General features: G+C 39.7%; 1 protein-coding gene across 2 annotated transcripts in view; it reads right to left on the bottom strand.

Moving 5' to 3' along the window:
* Nucleotides 1–3,896: 3,896 nt before the first annotated feature.
* LOC101417169 (ADP-ribosylation factor 2) overlaps nucleotides 3,897–13,343 on the bottom strand; it is a 33,491-nt gene continuing 24,044 nt past the window's right edge. For both annotated transcript variants that reach the window (XM_012520470.3, XM_058284436.2), the window contains exons 4-5: nucleotides 8,055–8,179; nucleotides 3,897–5,728 (exon numbers count right to left, since the gene is read on the bottom strand). In XM_012520470.3, the coding sequence (XP_012375924.1) occupies nucleotides 5,567–5,728; nucleotides 8,055–8,179 (287 nt within the window). In that variant the 3' untranslated portion in view covers nucleotides 3,897–5,566. The remainder of the gene's footprint in view (nucleotides 5,729–8,054; nucleotides 8,180–13,343) is intronic.

Genomic DNA, 13,343 nt, shown 5'->3' with positions numbered 1-13,343 from the left:
CTTTTGCACCAACCTAATATAAGAAGTTAATATCAGACTAAAAAAACCCAGTGTTAAGTGAAAGAAACTAGACACAAAGTACTACATATTGCATGATTCCATTTATATAAAATGTAAATATAAATAAATATTTATAATATATATAATAAATATAATATTTATAATAAATAAATAATTATAATAATTAAATATATAAAAATATTTTTAAAAAAACAAACACGCAGTCCTGCTGAGGCCCACTTAACTCAGCTCCCTAGTCCCTATTAGGGTTTCATGATTGTGAATTTTTATAGTTTTACTAAGATATAATTCATATACCATATGATTCACCCATCCTAAGTTTGATGATTTTTAGCAAATCTTCACAGGGGTGCAACTGTCCCCACAATCCACTTTCAGTACACTTGTGATGACAGGTTTTGCTTCCCAGAGAACACTATAAACATCAAGGCCAGGGCCAGGTCTCACTCTGTCATGGCCTCCACTGGCTCTGGCTCCTTCCTCTCGGTCCTCCTTGGGGTCAGCTAACCCGGTGCTTCCACAGGCCTGCCCCAGTTCCTGGGCTCTGGGCCCTCCCTAATGCTTCCACTTTACTTCCTTCCTTCCTTCTCTGCCAGGCGCTGGGCACCAGTGTCTGGGCATCGGCTATTATTATTATTATTGGTACTCAAATATCCTCTTTTCTGGGTACTTCTTTTGCCTTTCCCCTCTAGACATATTCCGCGTTACCTCTGGTCCCGCCGCTACCTCAGGCAGGGAGATGGAGTCTCCAGCTCTGGGGAACTCAAGGCCCAGCCCAGCCAGGGCCTGCAGGTCAGTTAGGATGGAACAGCAGCACCACCTGGTGGTGACAGCCGCAGCAAGCTCAGAGGCCAAATCAACAGCTAGTGTTAGGGTTGGATCCGTAGGAGATCACCTTGTCCAACCATCCGATGCTTACATGGAAGCTTCCTGGAATAGGCCTTCCCATGCAATGTACTAGAATAAGAGGATGGGAAGATGATAAAATAGGAGGAAAGTTTTTAGTGTGGTACTTCTCAGGAAGCACAGGGTGATGGAAAAGCAAAGCTTAAAAGTGTCCCTACCAAATCAGAAAATAGATCAGTGGTTGCTTAGGGATGGGGAGTATGGGGAAAATGAGGGGTGACTGCTAAAGGGTATGGGGTTTCTTCTGGGGATGATGAAAATGTTCTAAAATGGATTGTGGTAATGGTTGCACAACTCTGAATATACTAAAAACCATTATATACCTTAAGTGAGTTAATTACATGGTACATGAGTTTTACGTCCATAAAGCTGTTACCAAAAAAGAAAAAACATAGAAAATTTCCCCCCAAAAGCATCTCTGCCTACCGTCAGATTTTTCGGCCATTTGACCTCTACAAATACCCATGGACAAAGCAGCCAGGTCACAGGAAGTTGCCATCACTTGAGCCCTACCACAAAACCCAGTGAAAACACATCCTCCTGGCCTGAGCAGCCCACATACAAACATTCTCAGCCCTATTATACTATTGTTTAAAATAGATCAAGTGGCATAAACCAAAATATATAGAATTGATTCATTCTACAGTCTTGGAAAACCCACATTTGAAATTCTTAGTATTCAAAGAACTCTACTCCAGGCAAGTCTTTTTCCAGATGAGGAAACCAAGGGTCAGAGGTTGCCTAGTTCAATCTAATGGAATTAGTGAATGGGTGGAGCTCTCATTTCAGCTGAAGTCTTTATTCCAGATTAGAGCTCTGTCTGTTCTGACAGGGTGACCATACACCCTGCTTTACTGCCCTTGCGTAATTATTAGTAGCACCCCTTTCCCTCAAGGATCTCAGCTGGGAGATAGGTTGTCCTGAACACAAAGCAGCTTTTCCCTGTGGCTCTGCCTCACCTACTACTCACATAGCTTAGGACAGATACCGTGGCCAGGCCAAGAGCAACTCAGTGCCCCCCAGATCCCCCAGTTCCTCACCTGCCATTTTACTTCAATCACAAATTTCTCTGTCGCCCACTCCTGCTGTCCCACTAGCTTCTGGGGAAGCTGGGCAGGAATGCTGAAGGATGGTCATGGGAGAAATCATAGTTGGGGCAGCGGCAGGAAGGGCGAGGTCTGCCATTGCCAATGGCAGAGTTTCTCAAAAGTCTGCATCATGTCAAAACCATCTGCACATGTTTAGCTGTACTCAACCAAAGAATGACAGTGAGATCAAAACCACTATGAGATACTACTTCACACACACCAGGATGGTTAAAATAAAAAAGATGGATAATAGAATACTTTGGCAAGGATGAGGAGAAATTGAAACCCTCGTACACTGCTTGTGGGGATGTAAAATGGTGCAGCATTAATGTAATATTATTACAAAGTCAATAAAAAAATATATAATAAAAAAAAATAAATAAAATGGTGCAGTCACTTGGAAACTGACAGTTCCTCAAAATATTAAAAAGGTACCACAGGCTCCAGCAATTCCTCCCCTAGCTATATACTCACAAAACTTGTACACCAGTGTTCACGGCAGCATTGTTCCTAAGAGTCAAAATGTAGAAACCACCCAAATGTCCATCAATTGATGAAAGGATAAAAAAAGTGGCATATCCAAATAGAATATAGGCCACTAGAAAATAGGAGGGTAGAGAATGGAAAGCTGAGGGTTCATCTGTGCAGAATTGAGGTAATTTGTAAATCTTTGGAAATGAACAGAAATGGTGCTTTTAACTAGGCAGTGCTAAAGTATGGGTATGACGGTGGTTGAAAAGGAAGGTCTAAGGTCAGGTATATTACTAAAAAGCTAAAAAACCATAACATGGAAATGCGTAAGATAGTAAAACCTCCTGTAAAACACAAACATGGGTGATATTGCATATATGACTGCTTTTACAAAATATACTAGAGGGGAGAAAGAATAGCAGGTATGTAAGTCAGACAAGACTTAGAGAGGTGATGAGTTTTTTAAAAAATTATCATACAAAATTATCCTAACAAGTCAGACAAAAAGATCTCATATTGCATGATTCCATTTACACAAAGTGTTCAGAAGAGGCAAATCCACAGACAGAAAGTAAATTAGTGGTTACCAGTGCCTGTAGGTGGGGTGGGTAAATGGGGAGTGACTGCTTGAGTTTGGAGTTTCTTTTATGGGTGATGAGGATCTTCTAAAATTAGGTAGTGGTGAAGGTTATACATACTTATGAATATACTAAAAACCACGGGATTGTAAAAAAAAAAAAATTTAAAAAAGAAAAATGATTGGATGTGGGTCTCAGCAACATCCCAAGCATCCCAGCTAGTCTTATGCAAACTGACATATTAGCATTTATCATAGCTGGAAAAGGATAGAGCCTTTGGTGGGATGAGGTGAATAGAGCAGGAGAGAGAAAAAATATAGTGCCCCCCGCCCCCCATAAATACTGATGAGTTTGTGGTCAGCCCTGACACATATTTCCAGGGAAACATCAGAGCATTCAAAGGAATGAGGCATTTAATCCTCACAACCCTATGAGGAAGGTATTAATATCCCCATTTAACAATCAAGCAAACTGAGACTTGGGAGATATGAAGCCTAAAAGTAACTGGCCTGAGATCAGTAGCTAGTTAGGGACACCTCTGGGAGGTAAACATGGCTTTCTAAAACCCAAGTCTTTGCTCCAAATCACTATACTGAACTATTAACAGTTACTATGACTGAGCAGAGCCAAAGTCCTAGTGAGTGAGACTATACATGAAAGTGCTAAGAGAAGTACCAGAGAGGGATATTGCTAAAGGCATAGGGGCTGAGAGACCTACAAGGATGTCTTTGTACCAGCACCGGGTAGCTTTCAACAGAAAGTCTATTAAGATGGAGGAAGAAAGGGATTTGAAAGAAGTTCGAGACGTGCAGAAGCCCATGGCTGTCCTCTCCTCTTTCCAAACCAAGTTCTTTATTGTCCAACCAATCAACAAGTGTTTGAGGCTTAGCACAGTACTAGGTACATTGTACTAAGCAGAATACAGAAGTATAAGACAGTCGCTGCCAATTTGAGGCGTACAATCTAAATGTTTCTCAGGAATTACTCCATGGTTAAAAAATCAAACCTGGATTTAGATGCCAATACCACTGCAATGAACATTCTTTCTAGTCAGTATTTTAAAGAAAAGCACTACACTCCACTTTTATCATGGTATGAATTTTTTCCCTAGAAATATTAACTTTATTATCAATAAAGAAAGTTAACTTTTGTTAAAATCCACCTTCATATTCTCCTCTGTAGTTTGAATGAAGATGTTTTGAAAAAGGAATTTTAAAAGATTAAACAGTGGAAGTATTTAGGGTACAAATTGAGCCAACAGTTGTCTGGGTAAAAGAGCTCTGGACTATTGAACGAATGGACCCAGCTCAACCCCAGGCCATATTTATTAATATTTTGAGGACAACATAAAGCATGTTTCCAAATAGTTCATAAAATATTATTGCCATCCAGAAGAGGGAGTCAGTGCTAGAGCAGTCTACATGAGAGAGGCATTATTCATATATTTAGCACCAACTTGGGGGCAATACCAGAGGGTTACCAGGAATTTTGTCCCCCAAGTTAACCTCTTGATTCTCTCATAAAACTCTCAACTCACAGGACTGTGGTTCTGGAAATAGAAACTAAGCAAAACCTTAAGTTAAACTAAGATAACTGTACACAGTGACGACTCCATCCCAGGAGTGAACCTCCTGCTTTGAGTACAGAACATTCAGCAGAGCAAAGAAGTGGGAGCAGCTGTCTCAGAAGCCTGAAACCTGAGATGGTGAATTCAAGGACATACACATGACCTGTCACCTCTTTTTCTTAACAAGACTCTTCGCTTGACTGTGGTACTCTGGTAAAGAGCCTCACCCTCTTCCAGGTCACTACCCCAGTCTTTACCCAACAGAAACAAATAAGGGAAGGAACTAACATAGGGAAGGACTGGAAAAGTTTCTGATGTTATGGAGTCTTGATACTCTAATGAAAAAGATCACTGATTCCTTTTGATAAAGCAGTTAAACTAGGAAGTCTGGGCTAAAATATAACTTAAAGGAAATGTTCAGATCTGAACTTCTTCACACCTGCAGCAAGCAGGTATCTTTTCATGAAGATCATTTGCGTTAAAGCACTGAAAAGTAAGCTGCTAGCTCTGCCAATGTTGGAGAAGAATAACAATTCCTTCCTTTTTACATAAGGAAACCAAGGTGTAACAGGACTCTAGGTATGCAGAGATGCAAGACACAGGCTGCAAAAACTGAACTCCACCCGCGCTCTGACTCTCATCCTCTTTCCACCTTGAAGACCCTCTGCTGCTCCAGACCAGTGAGCCCTCCAAACTCCTCCATCGACTGCAAAAATGATCAAAGCCATTGAAATGGAAAGTAGCATTTAAAACTTAATGCTGGATTTTCTTAAAATGTTAACACTGGTTTTTCTGACAGCATGTATAAGGCACGGTGTGAGAAAGCTACTCCCACGCCCAGCCACACATTCACACTTGGCTCCTCACACGCACACATGCACACAGAAGAGGCCAGCGGATTTTGTCACAAAGCACAGGGAATGGATCACTTCTGATCACTTCTGGTTTTTGAGCTGGTTAGACAGCCAGTCCAGGCCTTCGTAAAGCCCATCTCCACTGGTGGCACAAGTAGCCTGAATGTACCAGTTTCTCTGGCGGAGGGAATGTAAGCCAAGCTTGTCCGTTATCTCTGCTGCATTCATAGCATTGGGAAGATCCTTGAAAAAGAAAATGCAAAAGTCAGTTTATAATGTGATATCCATATAATATAATATTATGCTCTTCCCCCCCAAAATCTGCCTGAGCCCCCTGTCTTCCTTATCTCAGCTGATGGCAACTCTACCCTTCTTGGCACTCAAGGCGAAAACCTTGACACCATCTTAATTTCTTTACCTGTCTCAAACCCTACAGCTGATCTGTCAAGAAATTCTAATGGCTCTACTTTCAAAATACCTTCAGATAATCTGAACTCTTCTCACCTTCTCCACAACTACCCTTATCTGACCCACTATCAATTCTTGCTTGGATTACTGATATAACTTCCTGATTGGTCTCCCTGCTTCTGTTCTTGCTCCCCTAAAGTCTATGGTCAACTCAGCAGTCAAAGTCAGATCCAGTCACTTTTCAATCAAAACCCTGCAACCTATACATACAATAGAATATTTCTGCCATAAAAAGGAATGAAGTTCTGATACATGCTATACATGCTACAACATGGATGAACCTGGAAGACATCACGTTGAATGAAATAGGGCAGACACTAAAGGACAATATTATGTGTTTCTATTTATATGAAACACCTAGAATAGGTAAATTCATAGAGACAGAGTAGATTACAGGTTACTAGGGATAGGGGGAGAGAATGGGAAGTTATTGCTTAATGGGTTCAAAGTTTCTGTTGGGATGATGCTTTAATTAATATCAATGAACTGTACAAATGAAAGAAGTTAAAATGGGAAATTTTGTGTTACATGTTACAACAATAAAAATTTTAAAAACACAAATAAACAAAAAATTTCACCACTGCTCCCTCTCTCTCTCCAGGTAAGAACCAGAGTTCTTTCTATGGTCTGCAAGGCCTTTACAGCCCAATCTCTCCTTTATTTCTATGGCATTTACCATATTTCACTATATTACAAAATCTACTTATTTTGTATGTTTACTATTTATTGTCTCTCTCAACTAGACTGCAACCTTTACAAGGGCAGGGATCTTTGTCTATCTTGTTCTCTGATGTATACCAAGTGCCTAGAAACTTGCCTCTCAAAGCTAAATTTGAATAAATTAGCATGAAAGAACAAAGTGGATCTAGATGTACTGATATGCATTATATGGAAGGACAACAAAAATATCCTAAATGAAAAAGCAAATGGCAAACAGAATGCATGGTTAGGATCCCTGAAATTTAAATATGTATATAATCTTACATATGGTTACATAATAAGCATATGAAGTTATATTTCTGGAAAGATTATAAGAAATTTAACAACATTTTATCTTGAGGAGTTAGGGCTAGATTATTTCACTTGATATTCTGAGCTGTCTGCAGAGTTTTAATAAGAACATGTTTTCTGTTTTTATAATTAAAAAATAATTAATTTTTAAATTTTTAAAATTTAAAGTCTGTTATGTTCACTAATAAAACTCTGGAATGACATCTAACCTAAACAGTAAGGCAAGAGTTGAGTAAATGACAATCTCTTCACCATTTAAAATCATATTTACAAAGAGCTGGAATGACAAGAGAAAATGGTTCTGATAAATCTCAAGTTATAAAACACAGAAGCAACATTGCTTAAACAGTATGATCTCAATTCCACAACAAATGTATTCATGGAGGAGAGAGTGGAAGGAAGTATATCAAATGTTAACAGTGGTTATATAGGACTGGTGCAATTTCAGGTGACTTCACCTTCTTTTTCATGCTTAATTCAGTTTGAGTCCTGGGGCTGGACACTCCTTCCCTAGGTGCCCCTCCCCCCACTCTTCTTTTATTGCTTTACATTATATTGATGACAGACCCCTTTTTCTCCTTAATACCTGGCCCTACCTGACCCACTCTCACTTCCTGCCTTGCTTCCCTGGTCACTCTGTTCCAGCTACACCTCTGCCGAGCTGTTCCCTTCCTCAATGCCTCCAGGTCTCTGCTCAGATGTCACCTTATCCAAGAAGCATTCCTGGCCCTCCCCCACACCTTCCCTGACCCCTTACTCTACTTTACTTCCTCTACAACATCTACCACCTGGAATTTTCATATTATTTATTGACTGACTCTCCTCCCACTAGAAGGTAAACTTTAAGAACACAGGGACTTTGTCTGTCTTGTTCACTGCTACATCTCCAATACCTAAAACAATGCTCAAATACGATTTGTTGAATGAACGAATGAATGAATGTAAGACATATCCTAAAAAAGAGAAGGAAGGAGAGGTTATGGTAGGGCCTAGAGAGAGTGAGGCAGATATCTAATTTAAATACCTATATTTTAAAGTGAGACATCTGGCATAAATTTCAGTCCCGGTATTCTGAAAACCAATAACGTACCTGTTTATTTACAAACACCAATAAAACTGCATCTCTGAGTTCATCTTCTGCTAACATTCTGGTTAGTTCTTCTCGGGCCTCATTGACTCGCTCTCTGTCATTACTGTCTACCACAAAAATCAGACCTGAGAAGAAATCATAAGCATGTTAGTAATCTGAACCCCAGAAAGGTGGCCGTTTATACGACCTTATAGCTTCTCTGGGCTTATGTGTACTGTTTCACTGAAAGCAATCAATATGGAAGGATATATAATATCTAGAGTTAGGAAGCCTGCTTGCTGTACACTCAACTTGTCCATCTTTTTTAGAATTTTCACAGCTCTTCACCAGATTAACAGTAACAAAGATACACAGAAAGAAAATTAGGCTCGGTTTTAATCACTTAATTTCCGCAGACACAAAAAGGAGGTTTTGAAAAACACAAATTTTAGTACAAGTAACATTCTGGGGGATAGAAACAATACTCAGAATTCCTAAAATGTTTTCTCAACTTAGAGATTTTTACTCCAAAATCAGTTTGTTGCTTTCTACAAAGTCTCTACCTCTGTATTTTAAGACAAAGTATAGTAATCAGCTCTAAATCTTATCCAAGATGTGACCTTGCCCATTTTGTCAGCTGTCTGAATGAGACTCGCCTTCCCAAAGAAAGCCCCTAGATAGCCAAAAGTCAAGAATCAGCCATGGGCCTGTTTTTTCAGGCTATGCCTACTTTCACAGCAGGAAGAGTTATCATTTAAGGACTTAAAATGTGCTTGGCATGGTACATTTTCTTGAACCCCCACTGAACCCACTGAGGCTCAAGTTGGTTTTAGGTTAACTTGCCGTCTGTCACACGGGATTCAACTCCAGATCTAACTCCAAAGTCGGTGCCATTTCTGGAACACCACAGCGTGGGTATTTCCAAAGGTGACACCACCGAATGGCATACCTAAGTCTGGACTCAAAGAGCTGAGAACACTGTCTACAAGAAGTCAGCTCCTTATGTAAATGAAGTTTCATAAGCTATCTCAAATTGGGAACCAGGGATAAATAAAAAGATAAGGGCTCCAAAATGGGCCAAGAGATACATTTAAAATGTTAGAATAAAATGAGAAAAAATTAAACGGGATGTTTTGCTTTTTTGTTTTCTAACCTTTATCTCCATTATGAAAAACATTAATTTATAACTTATTCACAAGAAAGCAATTATTAAAAGGGACAAGATCAAAGGAGGCAAAAACTAAAAGAAATCATTTCATTGACTGAACCAAATAAATAAAATTTGGGTAATGTAGCCATTGGAAACAGCTAATCGTTCTACAAGGAAATCACTTCACTATTTGTAAATGCCTACTATTTCAAAGACCCAATATCCTTCCCACTGTAAACAAATGACTGGCTTATAACACAGGCAAAACCTATCTCAGAGGTACCATAACTACTTGCTGGCATCGGGCAGGAGCACTCAAGATGGCAATAGAGTCTCATCTTCCATTCTTGCATCCTAAAAAGTACACCCAGGAAAGGAGGCAGAGTGGTGGGCTGTGTGCTAAGTTGATGAAGATAATGGACAGTTGCAGGAAGAATAGCAAATATGCGGCTGAGGCCCAGTGCAACACGTATGGGTAAAAATTGGAGGGAGGAAGAGACATGCCAAACTTGTGGGAATGGAGTAGAGGCCAGAGAGAAGAAACGGTTGACATGTTCCTGGCCTGGGTGACAAAACAGAATGGATAAGGGACCTCAACTGTTTGAACAGCAGCCAGAGGATTCACATGGCTTTAGTCCAGTCACTGGCAAATTCCTGACTTAGTTGATCATCAAATTCACCTCTCAAAAGGTAGTGTTTCTTAACTGGAGGTAATTTTACCCCTCTGGGGACATCTGACAATATCTGGAGACATTTTTAGTTGTCACATCTGGAAGGTGCTACTGTCATTTAGTGGTCAAAGCCAATGATGCTGCTAAACATTCTATAATGCATAGGCAGCAACAAAATGTCAGTAATGCTGAGGTTGAGAAGCCCTGAGACGGGTGGACTACCTGGAGAACCAAGAGAACTGCTTCTTAAGACCTAATTCTCACTCTAAGTTGCAATAATTACCTGTCTTAGCCCCAGCTTCCCCCAAAACAAAGACTGAGACAAAGGCTTAAGTGCAGGTAGCTTATTTGGAAAGTGATCCCAGGGAGCATGCATGAGGGACACTGAGAGTGAAAAAGAGAAGATGGGAAAGCCAATGTAAGGATGTGTTACCAAGTTGGCCGGCGCTTGATCCTACATGACTGAGCTGTAAGAAATGTCTTTCGGAACTGTCCACCCAGAGGAGGAAAAGGGGAAACAGTCAACCTCAGTACCCATCCTGGGTTGGTCAAGAGGAGCTCGAAGGTGTCAATTCACCCACATGCTGTATGAATGCCCAGAGATTCCCATGGGTACTCCATACTGCAGCACCAGAGAAATACCAAGAAGTGAGAGATCTCTGGGGCACTATCACATTGTATTTGAGTGAAGGAAGCTGAAACCTACACAGACCTCATCACCACTCATGGACTAGTGGTAGAGTTGTGACCTGAAGGTTTCCAGATGCGGTACACAAGAGGGGTTCAACACACTATGCAAGTATAGGATGGGAAAGAGTCACTTAGCAGTTGTCCATGTGAAGCTCTCTGTGAGCTAAAAATGTAAAAATGACTGCCAAATGAGCTAATATGACTCTAGGCTATATCAACAGTATATCAACAAGCGCTCTATTTTTAGGATTTGGGCAATAACAACCCACCTCTATTCTACCTCGCAGAGAGCACACTGGGAATGTTACATGGTCAATGCTGAACTTCACACTCAAGAGGATGAGGCACCATGCCACATGAAGATTGATGTAACAGGAAATTTTACCTAGAGAAGAGAGCTCATGGGGGGCTGATAGCTGGTTCCAAATATCTTGAAGGGCTATGTCATAGAGATTTAACTTGTTTCATCTAGCTCCATAAGGTTGACTAAAGGTCGAAGCAGAAAGTCTATTAAAGAGTCAACAGAACTGAAGATGCAATGGACTGCCTCAGGAGGTGGTACTTCCTGTCACCAGAGATAGTCATGCCTAGATCAAGCCACGACTTGTGGGGACACCCTGGTAAAGCAGGGTAGTGAGAGGAGATGACCTCTTGGTTCCTTCTGACAATGAGATATTTCACAACTATGTCTAGGAGAGAAAGCCAGTGCTGGCTCTCTGCTCTTTCTCTCTGGGCTTCCCAGGCCCACCCAACAGCTGCCTGAGCCAGCTGCTCAGGAGCAGCCTGCTTGGGCAGACAGGAGTAACCATGGTTTCTGCATGTTTGGGGCTCACATGGGAGTCAGAGCCATGCACATTATATCGCATAAGATAGAAAAATAAAAAAATGAAAAACATTCAAAACTCCCCCAAAGATTTGATATACTCTCAGCAGATTTGATATACTCTGATCTTTACTCAATGAGCCAGGTTTATGCAGACATTCGGGGAGGATCTTAGTCTCTAAAATTTGATGTTATGGCTGTGCCACTCCAAATTGAAAGGTTTATACATTAGGTCCCATGTCACACTGTGTTTATATAGGTCCTCAGCTGAGAACCAGAAGAACCTAGCATCAGACTGACTAAACTTTTTCACTAACAGAACCTCCAACTCTATGACACAGGATAATTATCTGTAAATTTACACATGAATAGAATGCTAGCATTTGTTTTTGTTTTTAAAGCATGGTGGTGAGGTATATATCCATATCTGCTTGCATATGTATAAAGTTTCTCTGGACAGATATACAAGAAATAAAAGTAATTGTCTATGGAAGGTGAACTGGGCAGTTAGAGAACAGAAATGAGGAGTGATTTTTCATTGTATACCCTTTCATTCTCTTTGGATTTTGAACCATATGGATATATAGCCTATTCAAATTAAAATACTTTGAACCTACAATCCAGGAGAAAATTCTTTTCCACGTGAAAATGGACCATTTAATACATTCCATATGATATAATACACCGTGAAATCACAAACACAAGTGAAACCTTCACACAGTTAAGTGCCTTAACAGATAGCCAAAAACTATCCTTAAGTTCTATCACACTCAACATGCTGATGAAGAAAATAAAAATTAAAGACAGCCTGATACATATTAATAAAGCATACAATTCATCCAAAATACATTGTATGCTTTATTTACACATATGAAAAAAAAAAAAAAGCCTGACCTCTGGGAAGCTGGCAGGAAAAAAAAAAGGGCAACTTCCAAACTGCTTGTGCCTTAGATGTTTGGACCTGCCACAGTCAACAAATCCATTCTTCAAACTGCTTCCATTTGCTAATTTCATGAAAAGCATAAATTATCCAACTCCAAGGTCCTAGAATACAGCCAGTTCCCTGCTATCAAAGCAACAGTTACTGAAATTCTATAAAATTAGTCTTGTTATGAAAAGAATATTGAAGACAAAAAGACATTTCTAACTTGGTGTTTGAATGTGACAAGTCTGAATAGGGTGGGCAAAGGAGTCCTACAACAGAATGATGAAGTAAAATGTCAAACAATTTGGGCTCCCTGCTGAGTGCCTACTACCTTCCAGCCATGGAGCTAAGCATTTTATAAAATTAACCTCATTTAAGCCCTGATCCAGTCCAGCTGGTATTATCCCCATTTCATAGATGAGGAAATTGAGCAGAAGAGATTAATTATTCCAAGGTTTCACAGCAGAGCTGTGGTTTAAACCCACATTTTCTAGTTTTATTAGCATTATGTAATTGCAATGGTTTTGCCAACTTCGCACTTGCCAATCAAAGATAAAAGAACAGGGGTGTGGTGAGTGGACATATGGGAACCTCCCATATTTTTTAATGTAACATTTTGTGTGATCTATGTATCTTTTAAAAATAAATAAAATATATTTTTTTAAAAAGATAAAGGAACACACTGATTATCAAAAAAAATATTGTCTACAGTGGACTGAAAGGTATCACGGCATTTCTCTGAAAACTGATAAAGGGAAAGAATTAATAATTTTCATACCTTTCCTATACTAAGCATATTTCAGGGAACCCAAATGTTTAATAAGGAAATTTTTTGTTTAGAAAGATGTCAGCTATTGCAGAAGTAATGACAGATTTAGAAAATCACCTTTTGGTAACTCCTAGTAACAATAATAACAGATCTAGGCAATAGATTGATGGATGTTTAAACTGATAGGTAAAAGGTTAATGGACAACTTTATTTTGGGGAAATTAGGTTGATACCATCTGAAACTATGAATCAATCTTAGCATCATTAAAGTATGACAACCAC

This window comes from Dasypus novemcinctus, chromosome 21, assembly GCF_030445035.2.
Source record: "Dasypus novemcinctus isolate mDasNov1 chromosome 21, mDasNov1.1.hap2, whole genome shotgun sequence".
NCBI lineage: Eukaryota > Metazoa > Chordata > Mammalia > Cingulata > Dasypodidae > Dasypus > Dasypus novemcinctus.
The sequence above is the reverse complement of the archived record's forward strand: the minus strand, read 5'-3'. Positions and strand labels throughout refer to the sequence as shown.